Source organism: Lepidochelys kempii, chromosome 19 (assembly GCF_965140265.1).
Source record: "Lepidochelys kempii isolate rLepKem1 chromosome 19, rLepKem1.hap2, whole genome shotgun sequence".
Lineage (NCBI taxonomy): Eukaryota > Metazoa > Chordata > Testudines > Cheloniidae > Lepidochelys > Lepidochelys kempii.
In genome coordinates this window covers 19793115-19820251 of record NC_133274.1, presented here as the reverse complement: position 1 = coordinate 19820251, position 27137 = coordinate 19793115, and the positions used below count along the sequence as shown (strand labels likewise).

The following is a 27137-nucleotide window of genomic DNA, read 5'->3' as shown; positions in this document are numbered from 1 at the left end:
CAGGAAATAGCCCGACTTGATTATGTAAAGAGTTGTCACTTTGGATGGGCTAGCACCAGCAGGAGAGTGAATTTGTGGGGGGGGGTGGAGGGTGAGAAAACCTGGATTTGTGCTGGAAATGGCCCACCTGTTGATCACTTTAGATAAGCTATTACCAGCAGGACAGTGGGGTGGGAGGAGGTATTGTTTCATGATTTCTGTGTGTATATAAAGTCTGCTGCAGTTTCCACGGTATGCATCCGATGAAGTGAGCTGTAGCTCACGAAAGCTCATGCTCAAATAAATTGGTTAGTCTCTAAGGTGCCACAAGTACTCCTTTTCTTTTTACAATGTGTATGATAATCAAGGTGGGCCATTTCCTGCACAAATCCAGGTTCTCTCACTCCCTCACCCCCCTCCAAAAACCACACACACAAACTCACTCTCCTGCTGAGTGACCCATCAAAGAACACTTAACTCACAATGGACCATGGAAGATGCCTATCTATACTTAATGGGCTTTTCCTGAGGACATTCTAACTAAAGTATGGGTAATGGCTTCTGCTATGACTAAGCAAAGCAGGCATGGACATGTGACTTGCCCATGTGACTCCAAACCCTGTTCTCAGTGGTGACAGATGACAGAACAAGGAGCAATGGTCTCAAGTTGCAGTGAAGGAGGTCTACGTTGGATATTAGGAAAAACTATTTCACTAGGAGGGTGGTGAAGCGCTGGAATGGGTTGCCTAGGGAGATGGTGGAATCTCCATCCTTAGAGATTTTTAAGGCCCAGCTTGATAAAGCCCTGGCTGGGATGATTTAGCTGGGGTTGGCCCTGCTTTGAGCAGGGGGTTGGACTAGATGACCTCCTGGGATCTCTTCCAACCCTAATCTTCTATGATTCTATGACTAAGCAAAACGTGCATGGACGTGTGACTTGCCCATGTAACTCCAAACTCCATCTTGTTACCTGTAATTTTCACAAACTAGAACAATGGGTTTCCCTTCACTTGGCGGAAGCTATAAAAGGCCCTGGAAACATCTCCATTTTGCCTCTTTCCTGCTCTGATCTCTGGACTATGAACTTATACTAATGGGAGCATTCTAACCAAGGGACTGAGGACCTTCCAGTGATTTGAAAGCAACCAGAGACTGAACAAGCCAGCAGTTTATTCCATCATTGCTACAGGCCTGATCCAAGAACCTTGCATTTATTGTTACATACTTTTAGCCTATTTTAACTCTTACCTTTCTTTTTATAAATAAACCTTTAGATATTAGATACTAATTAAGCATGATTATTGGGTGAGATCTGAATTGTATATTGACCTGGTATGTGTCTGGCCCTTTGGGATCAGAAGAACCCTTTAGTTGATGAAATTGAGTTTAAAAAACCACTCATCATTAAGTCTAGTGTTTTTGGTGGTGATATAAGGACTGGAATGCCTAAGGAGACTGCTTTTCTGACTTCTTGTTAGCCAGTGTGGTGAAACAGAAGTTTACTTATGTTGCTGGTTTGGTATATCTTATGGGAGAATAACCACCAGTTTGTGGAGGGTGTCTTCCCTATTTCTCAGCAGTTTGTCCTGAATTTGGCATTCTCAGTTGTGACCCACTGAGGCATGGTGACACCCTGCCCTTTTCTTCCTCATCTCTCCACCCTCCTTTTCTTGCCTTAAAAAGAAAAATATATATTTTTTCCAGCTTGTTGGCACTCTGGGGCACTTGGGCCTCTAAAGTCTTAAATTTGAAAGAGTCCTGGTTTTATGGCTGGAGGCAGAAAAGTGCTCACCAGACCTGCGAGGCTTGTTCCCCTGTCAGTTGAAATGTTGGCAGTGGGGAGCACCATGAAACCTGACAATCATAGAATATCAGGGTTGGAAGGGACCTCAGCAGGTCATGTAGTCCAACCCCTGCTCAAAGCAGGACCAATCCCCAATTTTTGCCCCAGATCCCAAAACAGCCACCTCAAGGATTGAACTCACAACCTTAGGTTTAGCAGGCCAATGCTGAAACCACTGAGCTATTCCGTCCGTGGCCCTTCATGCTTTCAGAGTAAAGGTGTTATGCTAAAGAATGAGAGTGTCGTGTGGAATGGTAAGAGGAGGAATAATGGAATACTTCATTGCCTTTTAAAAAAAAATTGAAAGGACGGTTGCAGCTAAGCTTTGACTAGTCAGTGGTTCCAATCAGAGGAAGTCTTTAAGGACTGCAGACTTTTGCTGTAGTGCGTACAGGTCTCATTTTCAGTGTCTCATTTTGTTCTCTGCATGGTCTTCTTTCAGTCCCTCTTCTAAGGGAATGGCTCCTTAATGTCACCTTCTGCTGCAAATATTATTCTCAAGTTTTAAGATTTACTTTTGGTCTAGTTTACCAAGAATTTTTCTATGCCTGGTTTTAACACCTCTGTTTCTTTGCAGGTTCTTGTCACAATATACGCAGACTACATTGCCCCTCTGTTTGATAAATTCATTCCACTTCCTGAGGGAGAGCTCAAACAAGCAATTGAAATGATGGCAAAAAGTATTGACTTTCCTTTGACTAAGGTCTATGTTGTAGAAGGTGAGACTTTTAAGTAAACACACAGATGCAGTTCATAAACTCCTTACTTTTTAGTTTCCTTTTAGTTTTATTGATTGGGGGGTTATTTAAGTTTGCCAGCTCCTATGCTTTAGGTGAGGGCATGTGCTCTAGTTATTTCTATGAAGGCACATTTGTGTCTTAGGGTTAGTAAAGTTATAATAAAGTTGCCAGAATGAAAGTTGTCTGTGCAACCTTAAATCAGGCGCGTGCGTGTACACACCCACCCACACACACACACCCCCACCCCCAGCCCCCCATGTGTATGTATTTTCAGCGTTTCATAGGAAGTATGTCATAGAGCAAAGAATAGAACCAGGCCTTCTGGGTCCCAGTTCAGTGCATTAAACAAAGGAAAATCCTCTCACAACCCTGTGCCTCATTAAATGTCCATTTTCTACAGTCGCTGAAGCAGGTATCTGATGGATGAAATTCTTCCATCATGATTAAAGGCAATGCCATAATTCATATGCACAAAGAAGTCAAATTAAGGTTACCCAGCAACTTTCATTCCGGGATTTCCTAACTTTTAAGCATTTGACATTTCAACCCTTAACATTCATTGAAAAGATACAAAAATCTATGCTTTCCTAGATTTAAAACCCTCTGAAAATTCATCATGTGGAAACATATCAGTCCCACACGTCATCAGTTGCCTGAATCCAAGACCTTTATTTCACAGCACAGATCTCCACTACTTGAGCTAAGAGAGTAACAGTTAGTAGTAGTATACTGTTATCTTCTGTGTGGACCTGCCGCTAGAAGAGGGTATGATATCCTTTTGCCAGTGGTTTTTCACAACTATTTATTAGAAGAATATTGTAAGTTAAGATTCCTGGGTTCTATTCTTGTTTTGAGGGGCGGAGGGAGGGGTCAGGTCTAGTGATTAGACAGTGCAGCAAGGCACATAGATTTGGCACATTTATTCAGAAAGGCAATGTGGTCAATGTATGAGATTTGGGTTCTATTCATGACTCTTCCAGATGCCACCTTGTGTTACGTCTGCAAAATGGGGTGAATGATATTAGCATGTTTTGTAGGATATGATGCCATGCTTAAGAATAAGGGCTGTGAAATTCATAGAATTGTTAAGGAAGCCTTTAGACTAGAACCCATGTTGTCTCTTAACTTCCAGCACAATGCACCTTTTCTTAGGTCAAAAGGATATTTTGCAGCTCCTGTTTTGCCTGTATCCCATCTAGAGCCATGTAAGGCTCTCTAGAGTCTAGGAGCAGGTACCGTGGAGTTGCCATAGAGGGAGCTGTGGGGATGGGAACGTGCTTGGTGAAAAAGGTCTATAATTTCAGCAATGAGCCTCTAATAGGCTCTGCTCATCTTGTGTGAATGACAACTTTCAGAGGCCAAATACAGGTTAGTTTTCATGGAGACAGCAAAAAGCACATCTCTGACCTAAAGAGTATCCATCCAAATTTTAATTTCACATGCCACATTGAGGCACTGGAGCTCTTTAAAGAAATAGTTGGGGGGGAAAGGTGAACATTTGCAAAACTACCTATTTTTTCCCAACATAATTCTTGGAAATAGCTGAATTGTTGAAAGGTACAAAACATTAGACTGAGGTAAAGAGAACAAATGGAAAAAATTAGCCCAAATGGTTATAGTTTGGCAAAGTTCTGAGCAACTAAAAACAGGCTTACAATGGAAAGTGTTTGCAAACCTTACCTGATCAGTATCAGCTCTTCCTATTAATTAACTATGGTACTAACTTCAGATCTGATTTAAAGCGCCTTGAAATCAGTGGGAGCCTTTCCATTATCTTCACTGGGCTTCGGGTGAGCTTTCAATGTTTAAATCAGTCTTATTAAAACTTTAACAGAGTTAAGGTTGCCTGTTGATCATTCGTGCCCTTCCGGAATGTCGAGTTCAGCGAAACTCAGACTTCTGAAACCAGGAAACGCAGAGTTAAGGTAAATGCCCATGCAACCTTAACTTTGCCCCCCTGGAGCTGGCAATGGCCAGTGGGAATTGATGATTAACGATGGATAGGGGAAAGAATAAATTTCTGTGGCATCCTGTATGCAAGTGTGAAGGAGTTGTAAAAGGATATGAAGTGAAAGCGTGGTATTCTCTCAAGGCAGTAGGCTCAGTGTTTGTTTGAGCACATGGCAAGTGCAGGTCGCACCTGTCCAATACAAGGCAGAGTGGGAGTGTGTATGTATTATGGGTGTTGTGGAGCATTGCTCAAAGAAGGCAGAGGTAAGATTGTGTGGTCATCGTCTTTAACTTTGTATTTCCTGATTTTCAGAAGTGTAAGTTTTACTGAACTTGATGTTCTGGAAAGGGACAAGGTGTCACTAGGCAACCTTAACTCTGTATTAACAAAGTATTTTGCTATTTAATTTTTTTTTTTTTTTAAACAACAAGATTGTTTTTGTTAGGAGCAGTGGCCATTTAGGTAGTTTTGCCTCTTACCTAGATTTGCAGTTGATAGGCTACTGGGCTAGGTAATAATCAAAAGACCTAGCTTTTGTACAGTGCTTTTCTTTACTAGATATCAAAGAACTTTTCATTATCTCCATTTTACAGGAAACTAAGGCACAGAGTTGAAGTGATTTGCCCAAGGTCACCCAGCAAACCAGTGGCAGAGCTAGAAATGGTCCCAGTCCAGTGGTCTTTCCACTGGTTGCTAGGTGATTCCTCAGTGCTCCTTTCCCCCTCCTGTACATCTTGTTATAGTGCAATGGGGATGATGGTCATGCTTTGAAATGTTTGCAGTGTGTAGTGGCTGACAAGGCCAGTGAGAGAAATCTCAGACGTTGTCTTTGTCCCGAAATCTTGACAGTTTTATTATATGGTGGTTACCAAAAGTTTTAAGCATCTTAGGGCACGTCTTCACTGGCAACGTTAAACGTTTAACATGTTTTATGTAGTCGCAGCATGGAACTGGGAGAGCGCTCTCCCAGCACTCTAAAAAAATCAACCTTAATGAGGGGAATAGCTACCAGTGCTGGTTCACTGTTTACACTGACACTTTATAGCACTGAAACTTGCAGCGCTCAGGGGGGTGTTTTTTCACATCCCTGAACGAGAAATTTGCAGTGCTATAAAGTGCCAGTGTAGACAAGCCCCAAGAGAAGACTGGTTTGAGTCTCTTTCTTCTTCCTTTGTCCCACCATTCCCTGCCAACGTTTCCAGGGTGATCCTCCCCTTACAATCCAATTAGCACCCAGAACACATAGCAGCATAGCAGGCTCAGAGAGGTGTTCATAGAATATCAGGGTTGGAAGGGACCTCAGGAGGTCATCTAGTCCAACCCCCTGCTCAAAGCAGGACCAACACCAACTAAATCATCCCAGCCAGGGCTTTGTCAAGCCTGACCTTAAAAACTTCAAAAGAAGAAGATTCCACCACCTCCCTAGGTAACGCATTCCAGTGCTTCACCACCCTCCTACTGGAAAAGTTTTTCCTAATATCCAACCTAAACCTCCCCAGGTGTTAAGTGGTCCATTCATCTCAATGAGATGTTCTTAGCTGAAAAAGCATACCCAGTGGAGCTGAATATAGCCCGAAACATTAGCTCTGAAACATCAACTGCTGCATTCATGTCAGTCGGTGTTCTTTTCTCCCCTTCCCACTGCTGGAGAGTTTCCAGTGTCAAGCATTCCCAGTTTCAGCCATGTGTTCTTGGTGGCTGTTCTAAGCTCCCCACCCAGAGCAGCAGGGCTTCCACAGATCATGGCTCACATGTTGGGATCAGAAGGAGAGTCAGACCCCTATAGCTGGGCAGGGCCCACAGATCCTCGTTTACAGAGGGGGAGTAGGGAGACAGGCTTAGACACACACCCACCACCACCCGCAGAAAGGCAGGCTTCTCAGATCACAAGGAGAGCCAGGAAGAGGGACCATACCCCGTAGATGGTCCTGGGGCCCCCAGGTGCCCCTGCTCGTATTCTCCCCCAGTCCTCCTGTCACCACCAAGACCCCCATCCCAGTGTCCCACCCATTACCTGACCCTCCCCCTCCATTAATCGCCTTCCAAATCACCTCTCTTCCCCTCACTGCATCCCATCCCCCTCTCCCCCTATTCCCGTCTGCTCTTCCACCACTAATCATGCTTCCCTCCCAGGGAAGTTACACGTTTGCACGTGTAACTTATTTTCTTCTCAAAAAACAGTTTAATTACCTGCTGAATATTCTGCTGTCTTCAGATTGCATTTCCCTAAAATAAACCCTTTGACAGATTGGAGCCCGTTTTCTTTTTATTTCAGAATTCTGTCCTGGGTTGGATTTGAATTCACAGTGCCTGGAAGCTATTCAGATTCAGAGTAGCAGCCGTGTTAGTCTGTATTCGCAAAAAGAAAAGGAGTACTTGTGGCACCTTAGAGACCAACCAATTTATTTGAGCATAAGCTTTCGTGAGCTTATGCTCAAATAAATTGGTTGGTCTCTAAGGTGCCACAAGTACTCCTTTTATTCAGATTCAGTGATTGGTACATTCTCCCTTGAGTCATTCAGGTCCTGTAATGTAGAGTTAGTTTTCCAGATAGTTAGCCCCTCTCTCTCAGCACTTGCTCAGTGTAATTTGTTTGACATGCCATCAAGCATTTCAGAGGGTACCTCTCCTAACTGAAGAACTAAAGTCTTTAGCTAATAAGGTTATAATTTGATTTCCCCCAGGGCTAGTGGGTGGCTAATTCTCAAGCACCTGAGACCCTGGTGTGATCTCAGCTCTGCTTTGATCTCTGTGAGCAAAAATTCATTGCTAGATATGTGAACGTTAAGAAAAGCTGTTTTTTGGGAGGGACTCTGTCTTGGGAATCCCGGATTCAAATGACCCCAAATTTGGGTTACTGATCAAAACCCCACACTCCCACGTGGCACATAAAATTTCAAGGCAATCCAAGTAACCATGCAGACTGTAGAGCATTTCCAACAGTTGGACTTAAATCATTCCTAAAACTAGCAAAAATTACTCCACATATTTATGAAACAGCGTTTTTGAACAATTCTCTGTTTGTAGCAAATAAAAAAAAGATTTAGTCCTCAGTGTGGACTATCCAAAAAAGGAAAAATTATTTTAAATGCAGTCATTTCAGTTTCCCAATAGCAAAGGAGCCTTAGGGTATGTCTACAATATGGAGACTATAGCAGTATCACTATGTCACCGTATCTATGCCAACATAATGCTGTAGCATAGATTCAGCCTACATGACAGACGGGGTTTTTTCATTGGTATAGAAACTCCACATTCCAGAAAGACAATAGGTATGTCAGCAAACGTATTCTTCTGTAGACATAGCTGCATCTATAGGAGGGGAGGAGGGGTTAGGTCAGGTCATCATAGCTATTCTAAAGTGGTTGTGTGCCAGCATAAATGTAATCAGGGTCCTTGGTCTCAAACAGCTTAACTCTTTTGCAGCATTAATTATATAAATTTATAAGGCCAGAAGGCACCATTGTGATTATCTGTGACATCATGCATAAGCTTCTTCCATGCTGAAGAGTAGCCTGTGGGAGAGGTGGTGAATCAGGCAATCAAGGCTGGCCTGATGGGCAGTGCAATAAAATTATAGGGAAGATGAGGCTATGTTGTGAAGGGCTTTGTAGTTAAGAATAAAAGTTTGTGCTTGACACAGTGGAAGAGAACTGAGTCAAAGATGAATAGAAGATTATGGGCTTGAGAGACAGAAAGGATGAGGGTACCATCTCTTCACTAATTTAGAGATGAGATGGGCAGGGGAGGGCCTCTAGGAAAAGATCAGGAGCTCTATTCTGACCATGTTAAGTTTCAGTTGATGGCTTGATGTCCATTAGGAGATTCCAGAAAAGGGGATGGAAACATTAGTTTAGATGGAAGGAGATTTGTCTGTGGTAAAGAGATAGATATGAGACATCAGTATAAACATGGAGACAAACAAATTTCTTAATTTCATAGAGATTAAAGTCAGGAGGGACAATTAGATCATCTAGTCTGACCTCCTGTATAGCACAGGTCATTAATTTTCACCCAGATACCTCTATATTAAGTCCAAAGACTTTAGTTAGACCAAAGCATTTCAGTTCTCAGGAGCCTAAAGTGTGTGCCACAGGGAGAGACCAAGGTGCCACCAGTGCCCATGGCCCCTGCAGTGACAGGAGATTGATTAGATGAGATATGCCCAGATGATCACAGCAGGTGAGCCATACTCCAAGCTGCAGAGACAAAAATGCACATCTCTTCTCCAGATCCCTGCCAAACTGACCACGTGAAAATTCCTTACTGACCCCAGATCTGATGATCAGTATCACCCTCAGCATGTGAGCAAGATACTAGTCAAGCATCTAGAAAGAGGATTCTCTATACCATCTTAGAGCACTGCCCACTCCATCTGGTCTCCATTCCAGCTGTGGCCAATCTGATGCTTCAGAGGAAGGCACCAAAAAAAAAAAAAAAATGGAGAGAGCAAGGGAGATTGAGAATATCTGGCCACTTGTGTACTGGTGGTGGGCCGGGGAAGATACCTTCCTGACCAATGCTGGTGACCATCTGAAGCCATGAAACATGAGATTTGATTATAGACATTATCTTAATGCAGAGCTGTAAGTGTTAATCCCCAAGGCCCATGAAGGGAGGGAATGATGGGAATTCATAGATTCACTGTTTCCAAGGCCAGATGGGACCCCACAACTATCCAGCTCTCCCCAGCACTCAGAATGCAGAACTTCTCCCAGAAGTTGGATAAAAGTATATTTTTTAAAAATATATCTAGTTTAGTCTGAAAGGCTCCAAGCAATGCTGAATCCATCACCTCTACTTGTAAACTGTTCCAATGTTTGTTTAACCTCACAGTTAGGACATTTCATCTTAATTAAAGGTTGAATTTATCTAAACTCAACTTCCAGCCATTGCATCTTGTTATGGCTTTGTCAGCAAGGTTGCAAAACCCTCCACTATCATATCTTTTCCATGTATATAAGTACCAGAATTGCCATTCTAAATCAGACCCATAAAATCATAGAAGATGAGGGTTGGAAGAGACCTCAGGAGGTCATCTAATCCAATCCCTGCTCAAAGCAGGACCAACCCCAACTAAATCATCCCAGCCAGGGCTTTGTCAAGCCAGGCCTTAAAAAACCTCCAAGGATGGAGATTCCACCACTTCCCTAGGTAACCCATTCCAGTGCTTCACCACTCTTCCAGTGAAATGGTTTTTCCTAATATCCAATCTAGACCTCCCACACTGCAACTTGAGACCATTAGTCCTTGTTCTGTAATCTGCTACCACTGAGAACAGCCTATCTCCATCCTCTTTGGAATCCCTCTTCAGGTAGTTGAAGGCTGCTATCAAATCCCCCCTCACTCTTCTCTTCTTCAGACTAAAGGTCTATCTAGACCAGTATCCTGCCTCTAACAATGGCCAGTATCATATGCTTCCAAGGAGGGTATAAAAACCCCATGCTAGCGGATATACCACCTGGACCAGGTGACTTTTTAAATTACTACTTTGTTCCAGTGCCATTTCTTCTAAATCTTCATGCGTCACCCAGGTTAAATGCCAGTATCTCATTTTATACTTTACCTGTTAAAACACTGGACAGTAATCAGTCAAAAGCCTGTGTTTCAAAGTTGCAGTAACTCTAAAACAGGTAATGCTACTTTTTATGCAGGCAGTTTGGTCTGATGGCTAGAACAATCGGGAGACCAGAGTTGTATTTCCAGCTCTGCCATTTGGCTACTGGACAACTTGGGCAAGTCACTTCACCTCTCTGTTCTTCAGTTTCCCCATCTGTAAAATAGAGATACCCAACTCTTATGTAATGTTGTTATAATTTTACCCACCTGTTCCTTCTTAAATAGTTGGTAACTGGGGATTTAAATATTCATATGAATCCATCCACCATATTTCTATAATAGCAACTATTGAAGAATTTTTCTCATACTCAAGAATTTTCAGTCCTTCCAGTCCAGACTCTTAACATTGGTATATACCACAGCAATTTAAAAATAGTTCTTTTCACATTCTGTGATACCTTCATTTGTTATGTTTGTGACACTTTGAGTCTGAGTTATGTCTGGTCTGTCCCCTGCAATTCGCTGCCTTTGCTCTAGTTAATTCCCTAGTGATATTCCTGTTGTTGTCACACTAAGTACTTCCTATCAGTGTTGATACATTTAATTGTGTAGAAGTATTTGGTTCTTTCATTTTGTGATCACAGCCTCTTTAATGCTACATAAGGCTGAGTCTACACATAGTTTTTTGTACCAATTTGAACTATTTTGGTTTGGGGTGTGCCTTTTTATAATAAAACTAGTGAAATCAGCATTCATCATAGTGTGGATGCAGTTGTATTAGTATGAAGGTGCTTATACTGGTATAGTTTATTTCTGTACCTGTACAGGAGTAAGCTACATTGATATAACTGGTATACGAGGGAATTGTATGGCTTTATACTGGTTTCCAACAGATTGTAGTTATACTAGCACAGAATCCATGTAGTCAGGCTCTAAATTTGGTAGTGTATTTTCAAGATTACAAACTTCCTTCCAACGCAGCTGCCACTTGCAGTTTATGCACAGGAAGGAAAACTCTCCCTTCAGGAGGGAAGGAAAATTTAGCACATCCCTTGAAGATCACAATAACTGTTTTTTCACTGGTTATCATAGTTACCAGAGTTGGATTATACATCTAGAAGGAAAGTGCTCTGGTTGAATCTCCTGTTCACTGTTCAGGAGTTTGCTTTATAACTGTCTTTTATACATAAATATTTCCTTTCAGAAGTATCTGTACCTAATCTACTCAAGATTTCCCTCTGCCAGTTTTTTTGTAAAATAGATTATAATGTTTTAAATACACACCAACAATCAAACATGAGAAACTCTCCTGACAAATTTTAACAGGAGATATATTTCTTACACAGAGCTAAACAAAAACTATATAAAATTCAAGGGGCATAATTCATAGATTTTTAAGGCCAAGAAAGAACTCTGATGATGATTTTGTCTGTTCTCCTGCATTACATATGCCTGAGAATTTCACACAGTGATCCCTGCGCACAGCCTATAACTTCCGGTTGAGGTAGTGCTTATTTTTTAGATATCCAGTTGTGATTAAAGACTCCAAGTGATAAATAATCTACCACATCCTTTGATAAATTGTTCCAGTGTTTGATTACTCTCACCATTAAAAATGTATGACTTATTTTTAGATTGAATTTATCTAGCTATTGCTTCCAGCCTTTGGATCGTGTTATGCTTGCTAGACAAGAGAGCCCTTTACAATCAGAAATCCTCTTCCTATGCGTAGTACCTCTTAATACCTCTTTTTTTAAATAAGCTAAATAGATTGAGCTTCTTTAGGCTCTCACTGTAAAGCATGTTTTCTAGACCTTCGATCATTCTTGTAGCTTCTGTGGACACTATAATGGGCCACAATATTCCAGTAACAGTCTCACTAATTCTGTATGCAGTGGTAATAACAGCTTGATATTTTTTAGCTCAGTGTTCGACTCTCATATATCCAACTGTCAGATATGCCGTTAACCATCATGTTTCACTGGGAGCTCACATTCAGTTGGTTTCCACTATGGCCCCTAAGTCCTTTTTAGAGTCTCTGCATTTCAGGATAGTCTTCCATCCTAAAAGTGTGACCTAACTTCTTGGTTCCTAGATGTGTGACTTACATTAACCTGTACTAATTCAATCCACGTTGCTGTGTAGAACTGACCCATTCTTCTTGTTTACCACTCCACCAATTTTTGTCATCTGCAAACTTTTCTGGCAAGGAATTTATATTTTCTTCCCTATCATTGATAAAGTTTTCAAATAGAAGTGGACCAAGAACACATCCTTGTAAGACCCCAATAGAAATGTACCCATTGCATGACTATTCCCCATATGCTATTACTTTTTGAGATATATCAGCTAGCTATTTTTAAATCCATTGAATGTGATGCATTGGTTTTTGTATAGTGCTAAGCTAAAACTATATAAAATTCCACATTTAAAGGCTGTTTTCTTACTGAGAAAATTTTATGCCATATTTTATGTCCTTTTCTGAACACAGCCTTAACTGTGGTGTTGTATTCAGTGCCTCTATAATAGGTTTTGCAGATAAAGAAATCTATCCCTACAGTATGTATGTAGTACAGAAATAGATTAAACAAATCTAACAGGGTGTCTAAAAATATGCTTCAACCTGAGATTTAATGCATTTTGCCATGAATCAATGCCTACTGATCTCATGGTGGAAAGGAAATGCCCTTGAAAGACTGTTAAATAGAAGGTTGCACAGTTAGATTTTAATGCACACAAAGTACTTTGACGTATGTTTTTAATGTGAATTTTCACCCCCACTAGGTTCCAAGCGTTCCTCCCATAGCAATGCTTATTTCTATGGCTTCTTCAAGAATAAGCGGATAGTGTTGTTTGACACCCTCCTGGAAGATTACTGTGCACTGAACAAAGAACACTCAGAGGGAGAAGATGGTGAAGATGATGACACAAAGTCCAAAGTCAAAGTGAGCTTCATTTTTGTTCTCCTGTCATGTAGTTTGCCTGATCCCTCAGCGAGATTCTCCCTTACATCTTCTCCATATTCTGTTGTAGGATTGTGAAACTGTAAGAACAAAACCTTGAAAGCATTTGAAACTTCATGATTTATTTACAAAAGAATCTCTGAGACACTGGTACAAATGCACCTTCCAAGGCTGTGGATGGGTGCAACATCAGGAGCTCAAGAATCTTGGCTAGAGGTTCCTAAAAACCTCTTGAGAGCTCTGTTGGGCTCTCTTTCCACCTTAGAAGTTCTGGGTTCTACCTTCCTATCCATTTCTTGCCTCGTTAGATCTTGATATATCCCTCACCTGTATCTGTCTTCAGCTGGAGACCTTATAAATTTACTTCTCTCCCCATTCAAAAATCTTTTCCAGGCAGTCAGCAGCATGTTTTCCTATCCAGTCTTGAGGGACTGGCAAAAAGATTCCTGACTTCAATTCAGGAAGAGCCTTCAGGGGGCAGGGTTGGACAGGGCTGGTCTCCTGGTTATATTTCAGCGGTGGGGTGAGAAACAGACCTCTTCTGCAGAACAAAGTCTGCATCCTGAGAAAGTCTGGATAGCAAATGTAATCCACCAAACTGAATTTGTAAAACCCACTTGAACCAAAAAAGTGGATTTCAGTCTGCCCCAGTTATAAAGGTTTTGGGGAAATAGTTCAGACTTGAACTGTTTGGAAGAACACATTTAAATGTCTCCAAATGATGTGTTCTTCAGTAGAATAAGCAAATTTGTTTTACAAAGACTGATTGTACAGTAATAACTTTTTCCACCATCCTGTATGTCAGTCTGGACAGTGTCCTACCAGCAGAGAGAGGACAGGACAAAACAAAATCTAGGACATCCTCAGCATTATGAAGGTTTCAGAGTAACAGCCGTGTTAATCTGTATTCGCAAAAAGAAAAGGAGTACTTGTGGCACCTTAGAGACTAACCAGTTTATTTGAGCATAAGCTTTCGTGAGCTACAGCTCACTTCATCGGATGCATACTGTGGAAAGTACAGAATATTTTTTTATACACACAAACCATGAAAAAATGGGTGTTTACCACTACAAAAGGTTTTTTCTCCCCCCACCCCGCTCTCCTGCTGGTAATAGCTTATCTAAAGTGATCACTCTCCTTACAATGTGTATGATAATCAAGATGGGCCATTTCCAGCACATTATGAAGGTAGCTGGCTCAGTAGAGTTTTCTTCCAAGCAGCAGACAGTCCTTTCTCTGTTCACTAGAAAAATTCTTGGAGGATAGATCCATCAATGGCTATTAGCTAGGATGGGCAGGGAAGGTGTCCCTAGCCTCTGTTTGCCAGAAGTTGGTAGTGGGTGACAGAGGATGGATCACTTGATGATTACCTATTCTGTTCATTCCCTCTGGGGCACCTGGCGTTGGCCACTGTCAGAAGACAGGATACTGGGCTAGATGGACCTTTGGTCTGACCCAGCATGGCTGTTCTTATGTTTTTACCCGAACAAGAATTTTCCTTAATCTTTTCTTTTTGCTTCTGTCTCCTCTGTTGAGCACTCTGGGTAGGGCAGTGCACTATCTCTGTGTGTTTGGCTTCCTTTTAAATAATGTCTCCTGGTTTTCAATGGCTCGTTTTGTTGTCTCCTTGCCTGGAGACCAGAATTTTTATTTTAGAGGTATATTAAGGCCCCCAGACATAGCAAATAAGACCAAACAGATAAAGCTCAATGGTTATTCATTATATTTTTAATTTAACTCATTCAGTTCCGTTATAAGTGGAGAGACATTATGAAAGTTCAGTATAAAAGTGTCTCTATGTTGATCAGACCATCTGCTGGTAGGTAAGATTATGTAGTATTGTTCAAAAGTTTGTAGCTTCATTAATGGTTATTAGGCACAGTAAATGGCTTCTCGAGTTCAGCTCTTATGAGTGAGTTCCTATAAAAAAGGGGTAGAATATTACAAGAGGTTAGTTTTTACTTGTATTCCTCTGCTTAAAAGAGGAAAATAACTGCTTTCTGAGCTGGCATACCGTGGAGTTTGGAAAAAACAGATCAGCAGGCAGGAAATTGGTTAACCGTGTTATGTGAGATGTTTGAGATTTTTCTCTCGTTTTGCACAGAATAAGAAGCAAGGATGCAAAAATGAAGAAGTTTTGGCAGTGCTTGGCCATGAACTGGGTCACTGGAAGCTAGGTCACACAATCAAAAATATTGTCATCAGCCAGGTAAATAGTAGTATATTGATGGTATTCCTGGAGCATTTTTTCAATTACAAGGTTCAACAATCTAAAATTGTCACACTCCATGATTCACACACAATCATGCTGCCTCCAGCAAATGAAGGGGAGGTCTGTGGCATCCACTGGACCATTCAGATTTCCTTGTGTCCAATGTCCTACACTAGCATCTCTGTAGCTATTTGGGGACGGTATTGTAAACCCATGGCCAAATGCCCAAGTCAGCACTTTACTCCTGTCTAATTTGTCTGGCTCCCCTACTTCTTTCTGAATCTGAAGCAGGATCAATGCCTGTTTACAGTTCTCATCTAGGGTTCTGCATCCTGCATGCAACTCCTCTGCCCGGCACATCCAGTCACACCCTCAGGGAACACACACCTTAGTACAATCCAAACAAAGGGAGACAACATCCAACGTTTTAGTCCTCCTCTTCCTACAAAACATCCTCCTACCCCCCAAAGTCTCAGCTTCTCTCATGTTCCCCAAATCGTTCCTCGAATACATCTTTTTGAAGTTCTGGATTCCCTGAGAAGGGTGTGTGTGGTGCATCTTCCATCATGCTCTAGTAGACAGGTGCTCTACTCCCTTCTACTTGGGCAGTAGAGCACTTCCCCCAGGTTCCCAAAATGAGGTGACTCTTCGGAGAGGCTGCAATGAAAGGGCCCCCCAACATTCTGAGGTGAGGTTGTTACCCTTTCTTGGAACCAGCCAAGGAATAACCACAAACAAAGGTTGAATTGAAGTAGTACTGAGGGCTGATTTATTGCTTGCTTCCCTTATTTGCGCAGTTATACTCACACACACATTCCATGCATACTGGTGACAGGCTGCAGACACTGGTGTTGCTTTTGATCTTAGGTGACTGAGACTGGCCAGGTTCCAGCTTCCCAGAGATCAAACCACTAGGCGACAAGAGTCCCCTTCGTGTCTGCAGGAGGTAGGGTGACCAGACGGCAAGTGTGAAAAATTGGGACGGGGGTGGGGGGTAATAGGAGCCTATATAAAAAAAAATCCTAAAAATCGGGACTGTCCCATAAAATCGGGACATCTGGTCACCCTAGCGGGAGGGCTCTATTGCTTCTGGTCTGGTCCTGAGTTTTTGCTGTTGTGGGTTACATCTCTCTGACCACTACTGCCATAAGTTTATATACAGTCCCATATGCACCTTGATTATCCTTACACGCTAATATTTCGGTTTAAGCCTTGAGATTGGTTTCTTACACTCATACTATCTCACTCACTCCTTACATATTGATTACATATTCATAAGCATGAATACAATTAGTAGTATAGCTTTAAGCAAGCCCCTCACATCAGCGAGGACTTCCTTTGTTGTTTGTGGTTCAGACAGAAAACGGCAAACGTCACTTTAAGAGCAAGGTGAAGCTGGCATAACAGGAAGTCTACACAGACACATTTAAAAAAGCAGATGTTGGGGGGCCATGGGCTGCCCCTCCTCCCCATGGAGCAGGAGCTGCTCCTGCCTGGCAGAGACCAAGCCATGGACGGGGCCGTGTCCGGCTACAAGGTCTGACAAAATCAATTAACTCATGCAAACCAGTCTGGACAATGCACAAGAGCTAGAGAAACATTCCCCGAATCATAGAATATCAGGGTTGGAAGGGACCCCAGAAGGTCATCTAGTCCAACCCCCTGCTCAAAGCAGGACCAATTCCCAGTTAAATCATCCCAGCCAGGGCTTTGTCAAGCCTGACCTTAAAAACCTCTAAGCAAGGAGATTCTACCACCTCCCTAGGTAACGCATTCCAGTGTTTCACCACCCTCTTAGTGAAAAAGTTTTTCCTAATATCCAATCTAAACCTCCCCCACTGCAACTTGAGACCATTACTCCTCGTTCTGTCATCTGCTACCATTGAGAACAGTCTAGAGCCATCCTCTTTGGAACCCCCTTTCAGGTAGTTGAAAGCAGCTATCAAATCCCCCCTCATTCTTCTCTTCTGCAGGCTAAACAATCCCAGCTCCCTCAGCCTCTCCTCATAAGTCATGTGTTCCAGTCCCCTAATCATTTTTGTTGCCCTTCGCTGGACTCTCTCCAATTTATCCACATCCTTCTTGAAGTGTAGGGCCCAAAACTGGACACAGTACTCCAGATGAGGCCTCACCAATGTCGAATAGAGGGGAACGATCACGTCCCTCGATCTGCTCGCTATGCCCCTACTTATACATCCCAAAATGCCATCCCAATCTCCCCTGTGCTCCAGCATTGTCTAGTTCCAACAGTTTTCTGTCTCCATAGAAGATATCCAGTATTCCGCTCTAAACTGCTATTGATTACCAGTGTCGATCTCTTTCCTTCAGTCGCTCTTGGTGCTGGAAAAATCTTTGACGATCCCAGCAATAACCCTATCCTGAGTTCCCTTCCCAGCATTCGGGAATCATCCCTTAATCCATCAAATTTGATCATGTTTTCTCCGTGGCAGTCTAAATGACAGTTTTTGAGCATTCTGTGGTATTGTCTCCTGTCCCATCCAAGGGGACAGCACACTGGCTGCTTTTTTTATCTTGGTCACTGCAGATGTTCTACATTAAGATGTCACTGTCAGGTTGCCACTTGGGATCAGTCTCCATTTCTTCCTTTCAGGAATTTTATTTTTATCCACACAGCTAAAACTGTCACCCAGGTGCTCATCATCTCCACCTTGACTGTTGTAACTTTTTTCTCTCGCTTCTTTATGTAACAGGATCCCCAGGGTGCAGCCTGGGACTGTGGGATCACTGTGCTCCTTTATCTCTCCAGTCTGGGCTATCTCTCACAATGCCTTGCTAGTGACAAGCAGCAAACCCCTCCAGGCCCTGATATCGCTCAGGACAACAGCATGTGGAGTCCCACACCCAGCTAGATTGCATGAATGCTCCCAGAGTCACTCATGGATCGCACAGGGAAAGGCACCAGCCAAATCCGCCCTGAATTCCCAGCCTTGTACCTGAGGAATATGCCATCTTGCACTGCTCTTCAGGCAAACTCACTGGTAAAGATAAACAGTTAAACAAATTAAGTGATTATAAGTGATAGGCAAAAAGTCAGAGCTAGTTACCAAAAGAAAATATAAGCATGCAGTCTAAATTCTCAACCCTATTAGACTGGGTAACATCTATAGAATCATAGAATATCAGGGTTGGAAGGGACCTCAGGAGGTCATGTAGTCCAACCCCCTGCTCAAAGCCGGACCAATCTCCAACTAAATCATCCCAGCCAGGGCTTTGTCAAGCCTGACCTTAAAAAGCTCAAAAGGAAGGAGATTCCACCACCTCCCTAGGTAACGCATTCCAGTGCTTCACCACCCTCCTAGCGGAAAAGTTTTTCCTAATATCCAACATAAATCTCCCCCACTGCAACTTGAGACCATTACTCCTTGTTCTGTCATCTGCTACCACTGATGACAGTCTAGATCCATCCTCTTTGGAACCCCCTTTCAGGTAGTTGAAAGCAGCTATCAAATCCCCCCTCATTCTTCTCTTCCGTAGACTAAACAATCCCAGTTCCCTCAGCCTCTCCTCATAAGTCATGTATTCTAGTCCACTAATCATTTTTGTTGCCCTCTGCTGGACGCTTTCTTAATTTTTCCACATCCTTCTTGTAGTGTGGGGCCCAAAACTGGACACAGTACTCCGGATGAGGCCTCACCAATGTCGAATAGAGGGGAACGATCACGTCCCTCGATCTGCTGGCAATGCCCCTACTTATACAGCCTAAAATGCTGTTAGCATTCTTAGCAGCAAGGGCACACTCTTGACTCATATCCAGTGTCTTGTCCACTGTAACCCCTAGGTCTTTTTCTGCAGAACTGCTGCCTAGCCATTCGGTCCCTAGTCTGTAGCTGTGCATTGGGTTCTTCCGTCCTAAGTGCAGGACCCTGCACTTATCCTTATTGAACCTCATCAGATTCCTTTTGGCCCAATCTTCCAATTGGTCTAGGTCCTTCTGTATCCTATCCCTCCCCTCCAGCGTATCTACCACTCCTCCCAGTTTAGTATCATCCGCAAATTTGCTGAGAGTGCAATCCACACCATCCTCCAGATCATTTATGAAGATATTGAATAAAACCGGCCCCAGGACCGACCCTTGGGGCACTCCACTTGATACCGGCTGCCAACTAGACATGGAGCCATTGATCACTACCCGTTGAGCCCGACAATCTAGCCAGCTTTCTACCCACCTTATAGTGCATTCATCCAGCCCATACTTCGTTAACTTGGTGACAAGAATACTATGGGAGACCGTGTCAAAAGCTTTGCTAAAGTCAAGAAACAATACATCCACTGCTTTCCCTTCAGCCACAGAACCACTCATCTGGAGTACTGTGTCCAGTTTTGGGCCCCACACTACAAGAAGGATGTGGATAAATTGGAGAGAGTCCAGCGAAGGGCAACAAAAATGACTAGGGGTCTGGAACACATGACTTATGAGGAGTGGCTGAGGGAGCTGGGATTGTTTAGCCTGCAGAAGAGAAGAATGAGGGGGGATTTGATAGCTGCTTTCAACTACCTGAAAGGGGGTTCCAAAGAGGATGGCTCTAGACTGTTCTCAATGGTAGCAGATGACAGAACAAGGAGTAATGGTCTCAAGTTGCAGTGGGGGATGTTTAGATTGGATATTAGGAAAAACTTTTTCACTAAGAGGGTGGTGAAACACTGGAATGCGTTACCTAGGGAGGTGGTAGAATCTCCTTCCTTAGAGGTTTTTAAGGCCAGGCTTGACAAAGCCCTGGCTGGGATGATTTAACTGGGAATTGGTCCTGCTTCAAGCAGGGGGTTGGATTAGATGACCTTCTGGGGTCCCTTCCAACCCTGATATTCAATGATTCTACCACTCCTCCCAGTTTAGTGTCATCTGCAAACTTGCTGAGGGTGCAGTCCACGCCATCTTCTAGATCATTAATGAAGATATTGAACAAAACCGGCCCCAGGACCAACCATTGAGGCACTCCGCTTGATACCGGCTGCCAACTAGACATGGAGCCATTGATCACTGCCCGTTGAGCCTGACGATCTAGCCAGCTTTCTATCCACCTTATAGTCCATTCATCCAGCCCATACTTCTTTAACTTGCTGGCAAGAATATTGTGCGAGACAGTATCAAAAGCTTTGCTAAAGTCAAGGAATAACACGTCCAGTGCTTTCCCCTCATCCACAGAGCTAGTTATCTCATCATAGAAGGCAATTAGATTAGTCAGGCATGACTTGCCATTGGTGAATCCACGCTGGCTGTTCCTGATCACATTCCTCTCCTCTAAGTGCTTCAGAATTGATTCCTTGAGAACCTGCTGCATGATTTTTCCAGGGATTGAGGTGAGGTTGACTGGCCTGTAGTTCCCCGGATCCTCCACCTTCCCTTTTTTAAAGATGGGCACTCCATTAGCCGTTTTCCAGTCGTTCGGGACCTTCCCCGATTGCCATGAGTTTTCAAAGATAATGGCCAATGGCTCTGCAATCACATCCGCCAACTGCTTTAGCACTCTCGGATGCAGTGCGTCCGGCCCCATGGACTTGTGCTCGTCCAGCTTTTCTAAATAGTCCCGAACCACTTCTTTCTCCACAGAAGGCTGGTCGTCTCCTCCCCATGCTGTGCTGCCCAGTGCAGTAGTCTGGGAGCTGACCTTGTTCGTGAAGACAGGCAAAAAAAGCATTGAGTACCTTAGCTTTTTCCACATCCTCTGTCACTAGGTTGCCTCCCTCATTCAGTAAGGGGCCCACACTTTCCTTGACTTTCTTCTTGTTGCTAACATACCTGAAAAGAAAAGGAGTACTTGTGGCACCTTAGAGACTAACAGCTGTAGCTCACAAAAGCTTATGCTCTAATAAATTTGTTAGTCTCTAAGGTGCCACAAGTACTCCCTTTCTTTTTACGGATACAGGCTAACACGGCTGCTACTCTGAAACCTGTCAACATACCTGAAGAAACCCTTCTTGTTACTCTTAACATCTCTTGGTAGCTGTAACTCCAGGTGTGATTTGGCCTTCCTGATTTCACTCCTGCACGCCTAACCAATATTTTTATACTCCTCGCTGGTCATTTGTCCAACCTTCCACTTCTTGTAAGCTTCTTTTTTGTATTTAAAATTAGCAAGGATTTCACTGTTAAGCCAAGCTGGTCACCTACCATATTTACTATTCTTTCTACACATCGGATGGTTTGTTCCTGTAACCTCAATAAGGATTCTTTAAAATACAGCCAGCTCTCCTGGACTCCTTTCCCCCTCATGTTATTCTCCCAGGGGATCCTGCCCATCAGTTCCCTGTGGGAGTCAAAGTCTGCTTTTCTGACGTCCAGGGTCCGTATTCGACTGCTCTCCTTTCTTCCTTATGTCAGGATCCTGAACTCGACCATCTCATGGTCACTGCCTCCCAGGTTCCCCTCTACTTTTGCTTTCCCTACTAATTCTTCCCAGTTTGTGATCAGCAGGTCAAGAGGAGCTCTGCCCCTAGTTGGTTCCTCCAGGACTTGCACCAGGAAATTGTCCCCTACACTTTCCAAAAACTTCTTGGATTGTCTGTGCACCGCTGTATTGTTCTCCCAGCAGATATCAGGGTGATTGAAGTCTCCCATGAGAACCAGGGCTTGTGATCTAGTAACTTCCGTTAGTTGCCGGAAGAAAGCCTTGTCCTCCTCATCCCCCTGGTCCGGTGGTCTATAGCAGACATCACCCTTGTTGCTCACACTTCTAAACTTAATCCAGAGACTCTCAGGTTTTTCTGCAGTTTCATACCGGAGCTCTGAGCAGTCATACTGCTCTCTTACGTACAGTGCAACTCTCCCACCTTTTCTGCCCTGCCTGTCCTTCCTGAACAGTTTATATCCATCCATGACAGTACTCCAGTCATGTGAGTTATCCCACCAAGTCTCTGTTATTGCAATCACATCATAATTCCTTGACTGTGCCAGGACTTCCAGTTCTCCCTGCTTGTTTCCCAGGCTTCTTGCATTTTTGCATCTAGATCAGGGGTCGGCAACCTTTCAGAAGTGGTGTGCCGAGTCTTCATTTATTAACTCTAATTTAAGGTTTCCCATGCCAGTAATACATTTTAACATTTTTAGAAGGTCTCTTTCTATAAGTCTATAATATATAACTAAACTATTGTTGTATGTAAAGAAGATTTTTAAAATGTTTAAGAAGCTTCATATAAAATTAAATTAAAATGCAGAGCCCCCCGGACTGGTGGCCAGGACCCAGGCAGTGTGAGTGCCACTTAAAATCAGCTCACCTGCCACCTTTGGCCCACGTGCCATACGTTGCCTACCCCGATGTAGATTAGGCAGTTTTTCTCACCCCATTGGATATTGCAGTCCTTAATATACAGTCCTTAAACTTGGGCCAGTCTCCACTGTCAGACTCTTCAGTTTTCTCAGTGTCCTTGTTGCTTGAAGCATAGATGGGGGAAGAAGAAAGTCCCAGCACAGGGCCACTGTGTTCTGTTTTATACCCTCCATCCCATGTGCTTGGAGAACAAAAGTCCAGGCATGTCTGGTAGGCATTGCTGAGTCCCCAAGCAAGGTTGAGCAATTCCCCTGGTGTGGTCTTATGCAGATGAATCATTGAATTGTAACTCCCTTGCTGGACTATGGCTATTGATGATTGTTTGTGGCACCTGCCCGGGCATTGGTTACATTCCTTGCTGTTGTCTCTGGGGAGCTAGTATCTGGCCGATTCCCCAGCTTACAGCATGTTTTACTGACAACCATACAACACAATCTCATAACTTCATATGCACTAATGATATACATATTTAGATAGAACAGTGACTTTCACCAGATCATAACCTTTCCCCTGATATCTTACATGGCATGCTTTATATGCAAGATCACAATTATATATAAATGAGGAATATGGGGGTTACAGGACACTCCCCCAAGGTATAGAATGTCACACTTTAACATCCATGTTGCTCCGTACCTGCCCAAATTCGGCTGCTAAGATCATCCTGTCGGACCATTGCTTGGACTGTATCACCTCCCTCTTTCAATCTGTCCACTGGTTCTCCCATTTCACTGCATTAAGTTCAAACTTCTTGACCTGCTCTTCAAGAACCTTCACAAATCTGTCCCTCCCTACGTCTTCTCCACTCTTTCTTATAACAAGCCCCTCACCTATTCTGCACTCTCAATTTTTCATGCAAACATCTCTGTGCCTTCTGGCATGCTGCCCATTACACACATAACACTTACTTTGAACAGATCTGTAAAGTGCCACAGAATCCTGCTTTAGAAATTTTCACAGGAACTGCCTGTGTCTGTATATTACCATCCTGTCTGTATAAAGCCAGCCTAGTCGTTGGCAGAGAGGGATAATGGACAGACTTTATTCATAATTACACACAGAAAACTACATTAAAAGAACATTATTAAGGTTGCAAAGTCAGGTACTTGAAAGTTAGGAAATGTCAGAACTAAGTTGCCTGTGAACCCTTAATTTGGGCCCCCGTGCATATGCATTATGATACAGTGTTTAATTACATGATCAGTTTTTTCAGCAGAACCCCTGCTTTTGAGCACCTCTGTAATAAGCATTTAAGCAATAATCTTGTGGATAGCTGAAAGGGTCATATTAATGGGAATATTTTGTTTCCTCTCTTTCTAGATGAACTCCTTCCTCTGCTTCTTTTTGTTTGCAGTATTAATTGGTCAGAAAGAACTCTTCGCTGCATTTGGTTTCTATGAGACTCAGCCCACCCTGATAGGACTGATGATTATTTTCCAATTCATTTTTTCACCTTATAATGAGGTAAAAGTTAGCTTTGTGAAATGGCTTCTTAAAAAGATATACATTTGAATATCATACTGTTTGCTAATTTGTTGTTATTTCAGGGAATAGTTTGAGGTTTCTGATGACTATTTTATTTCTCTTTGATTTATTCAGGTTAGTGATTTGTCATGGTAAACTGCAATAAGCCTCACAATCTCTGACTGCAGTGTGTAAAGCACTACTGCAATGCAAATAATAAATAAGCTATCCCGCTGGTCAAAGTGAAAAAAGGAAAATCATGAATTTTTAGTAAAAATCCCAATGCACAGGTTGCATTTTTCAAAATAGCCTGTTTTTATTTTCAGTAAAAATAATTTACAATGATTTCACATTTAATTAATAGTTAAGACTATTTTAAAATTGCTAAATTTGCTTGTGCCCATCATTGGAGCCTTGCAGCACCTACTCCATTCCTGACTCAATCCCATGACTACCTGACAAAGCACTAGCGCTTTAAAGAGTTCCTGCTGTGTTAGTTTCCCCTGCATCCCAGTCTCTCACTTGGTAGCTGTGTAGGTCTAGCTGTTACTGTTGCATCCATCTAGCCACACACACCCACAAAACGTCAAGCCAGGGTTATTTTTTTAAATTGAAAGTCATGGAATCTATGACTCCTGTGACAATCAGTACAGAAATGCAGTTTTACTGATTTTGTTTTCTGAAATTTGGGGGCTGTTGCAAGAAAATGTTCTCTGGTAAAATGGCTGCTGGTTTGCTTTTTTTGTCCCATCCGTTGTTTTTTTCTCTCTCAATTTTTACTTACAGCTCAATGAGTTATGTTGTTTTCTGTTTAGACTTTAAGGCCAGAAGGGACCATCATGATCATATACTTTGACCTGCACATTTTGGCCACAGAACCTCACCCACCCACTCCTCTGGTAGGCCCATAACCTCTGGCTGAGTTAGTGAAGTCCTCAAATCTTGATTTAAAGACTTCATGTTACAGAGAATCCACCATTTACGATAGTTCAAATCAGTAAGTGACCCATGCTGCAGAAGAAGGTGAAAACGCTCCAGAGTCTCTTCCAATCTAACTAGGGGAAAATTCCCTCCTGACCCCAAATCTGTCCGTCAGTTAGACCCTGAGCATGTGGGCAAGACCCACCAACCAGATACCTAGGAGTAACTCAGAGCTCTCCCCTGCTAGTGTCCCATTTCTGGCTGTTGGAGATATTTGTTTGTTGCACGGTCATTTCTCTGTAGAGTACTGTATTTGCAGACACCAGAATGAAGTAAGATACAATAGCTGCAAAAGCAGTCAGAACTTGTAACTCCCTACATTCCTGCCTCACTTCCTACTATCCCCTTGGCCTGTCTCTCCCCTAGTGTGGGGGGAAAGGCAATAGGGTAGTGAAGTTTTAAATTGCCTCTTTCCTCCACCCCCACAAGCCCTACTGACTTCTCTTGCTACTTTCAGCTCCCACTTTGCATTAAAATGACCTTAAGAATATCAGTGTTTATATTATGTAATGTTAGTGAGAGTGGCCTCTGGATCACAAACTGTATTTGGAAAGGCAGCCAGGTTCATGGGGTTGGAAATGGTGGAGGAGTTTTTTCTAACAGTAAATATAATCAAAATATATATATAGATTCCAACGGCATGTAAATATATTCATCTCAGAACAAAGAATGTAGGCTTTGCCCAAACAGTGACTCTGAAAAAGCTTTGGGGGTTATGGTGGATAATCAACTGAACATGAGCTCCCAGTGCAATCATGTTATGCGTTTGTCTGCTAGCTAAGAGTCCATTATCAAATATTTGTTCCCCAGCTAGGTACTTGCAAAGAGGGTGTTAATATCCTTTTCTCTGTTCATCTCACCTCTTCGCTGTGAACTAGCTGTCCTGAAACAGGCAAATCCATGAAAGTAGCTGAGACCCTGCAGGCATCCAAGATATCTCTTCATGCAGAATATGCCAAAAACTGGTTTAAATTCAGTGACTGGGTACAGTGCAAAAAACATCAACCCAAAATTGGCAAAAATCCTTGCATTACAATGGCTGGAAGAACGGCTGGCCGTACACTTGAAACTGCTTTCCAGGAACAGCCTTCAGCAATCTCTTTTTGATAATAGGAGCATAAGTGAATTTTTCTTCTTCATTCCAAGTGCTTTCTGAGAAAGTCATCTCTGATTAATCTTCAGGAAATGCTGAGCGACACAGTGAAACCTCATCATAGATACAATTGCCATACTACTAGTCAGACCTTTGTCACTGATTTTGCACTTTCTTTGTGTCAAAGTAGCCTTTATGATGGCTATAACTTCTGCATGTAGTGTCTGAAGTGGGCAACTTTTCTCTGAAATCGCAATATATTGTGCTGTTCTTTGTATCAGTCCAGACTTTACCCCCAAAGTAAGTACTTTGAGTCATGGTACCTATGTGTATTCCACATGTGGGTGTGCATGCACGCAAATCCAGAAATTCTTCAGAATCAGTGTCCGTTGACCCACACATGCACAGTAGCTCCCCTCATGCTCTTAACTGAGGGTGTAAGAGGCAGTGCGGATTGATGCCTCTCTAGTTCCTTCTTACTGCCACACGGCCTGAGTCAGAAACATGTCCTCCTCCATTCTGTGCATAACCTGTAAAGTAGAAAGTATTTGTAAATAGTTTTATCTCTTAGCTTAGCAGTTTAAATTTGTAGTTACTATAGTGTCGTTTTTCCTCCCCTGGTTGAGGGAAATTCAAGAATTGCATCTCCTGCCCTTGTTTCTTCTCCATCTGTGATGAACATCAACGGTGCTTGTACTGTCTGGGTGAGACGTACAACTTTGCTAAGTGCAGTATGTCTTGAGCCTTTCCACCCAGAACTCGAGAAGTCTAGGAGCTTCACCTAAGAAAGGTTTCAGAGTAGCAGCCATGTTAGTCTGTATTCGCAAAAAGAAAAGGAGTACTTGTGGCACCTTAGAGACTAACCAATTTATTTGAGCATAAGCTTTCGTGAGCTAGAGCTCACTTCATCGGATGCCGTGAGCTGTAACTCACAAAAGCTTATGCTCAAATAAATTTGTTAGTCTCTAAGATGCCACAAGTACTCCTTTTCTTTTTTCACCTAAGAAAGTACCTGATGGAGGAGGCTATGAAGCCCCACTCTGATCCGGCCCAGCGAGACCTCCCT

The 27137-nt window shown here is 42.8% G+C and overlaps 1 protein-coding gene across 4 annotated transcripts in view; it reads left to right on the top strand.

The window, feature by feature from the left end:
• Window positions 1-27137, top strand: part of ZMPSTE24 (zinc metallopeptidase STE24) — a 119778-nt gene that overhangs the window by 79327 nt on the left and 13314 nt on the right. For all 4 annotated transcript variants that reach the window (XM_073317423.1, XM_073317424.1, XM_073317425.1 and 1 more), the window contains 4 exons: window positions 2400-2541; window positions 12857-13017; window positions 15140-15244; window positions 23854-23997. In XM_073317423.1, the coding sequence (XP_073173524.1) occupies window positions 2400-2541; window positions 12857-13017; window positions 15140-15244; window positions 23854-23997 (552 nt within the window). The remainder of the gene's footprint in view (window positions 1-2399; window positions 2542-12856; window positions 13018-15139; window positions 15245-23853; window positions 23998-27137) is intronic.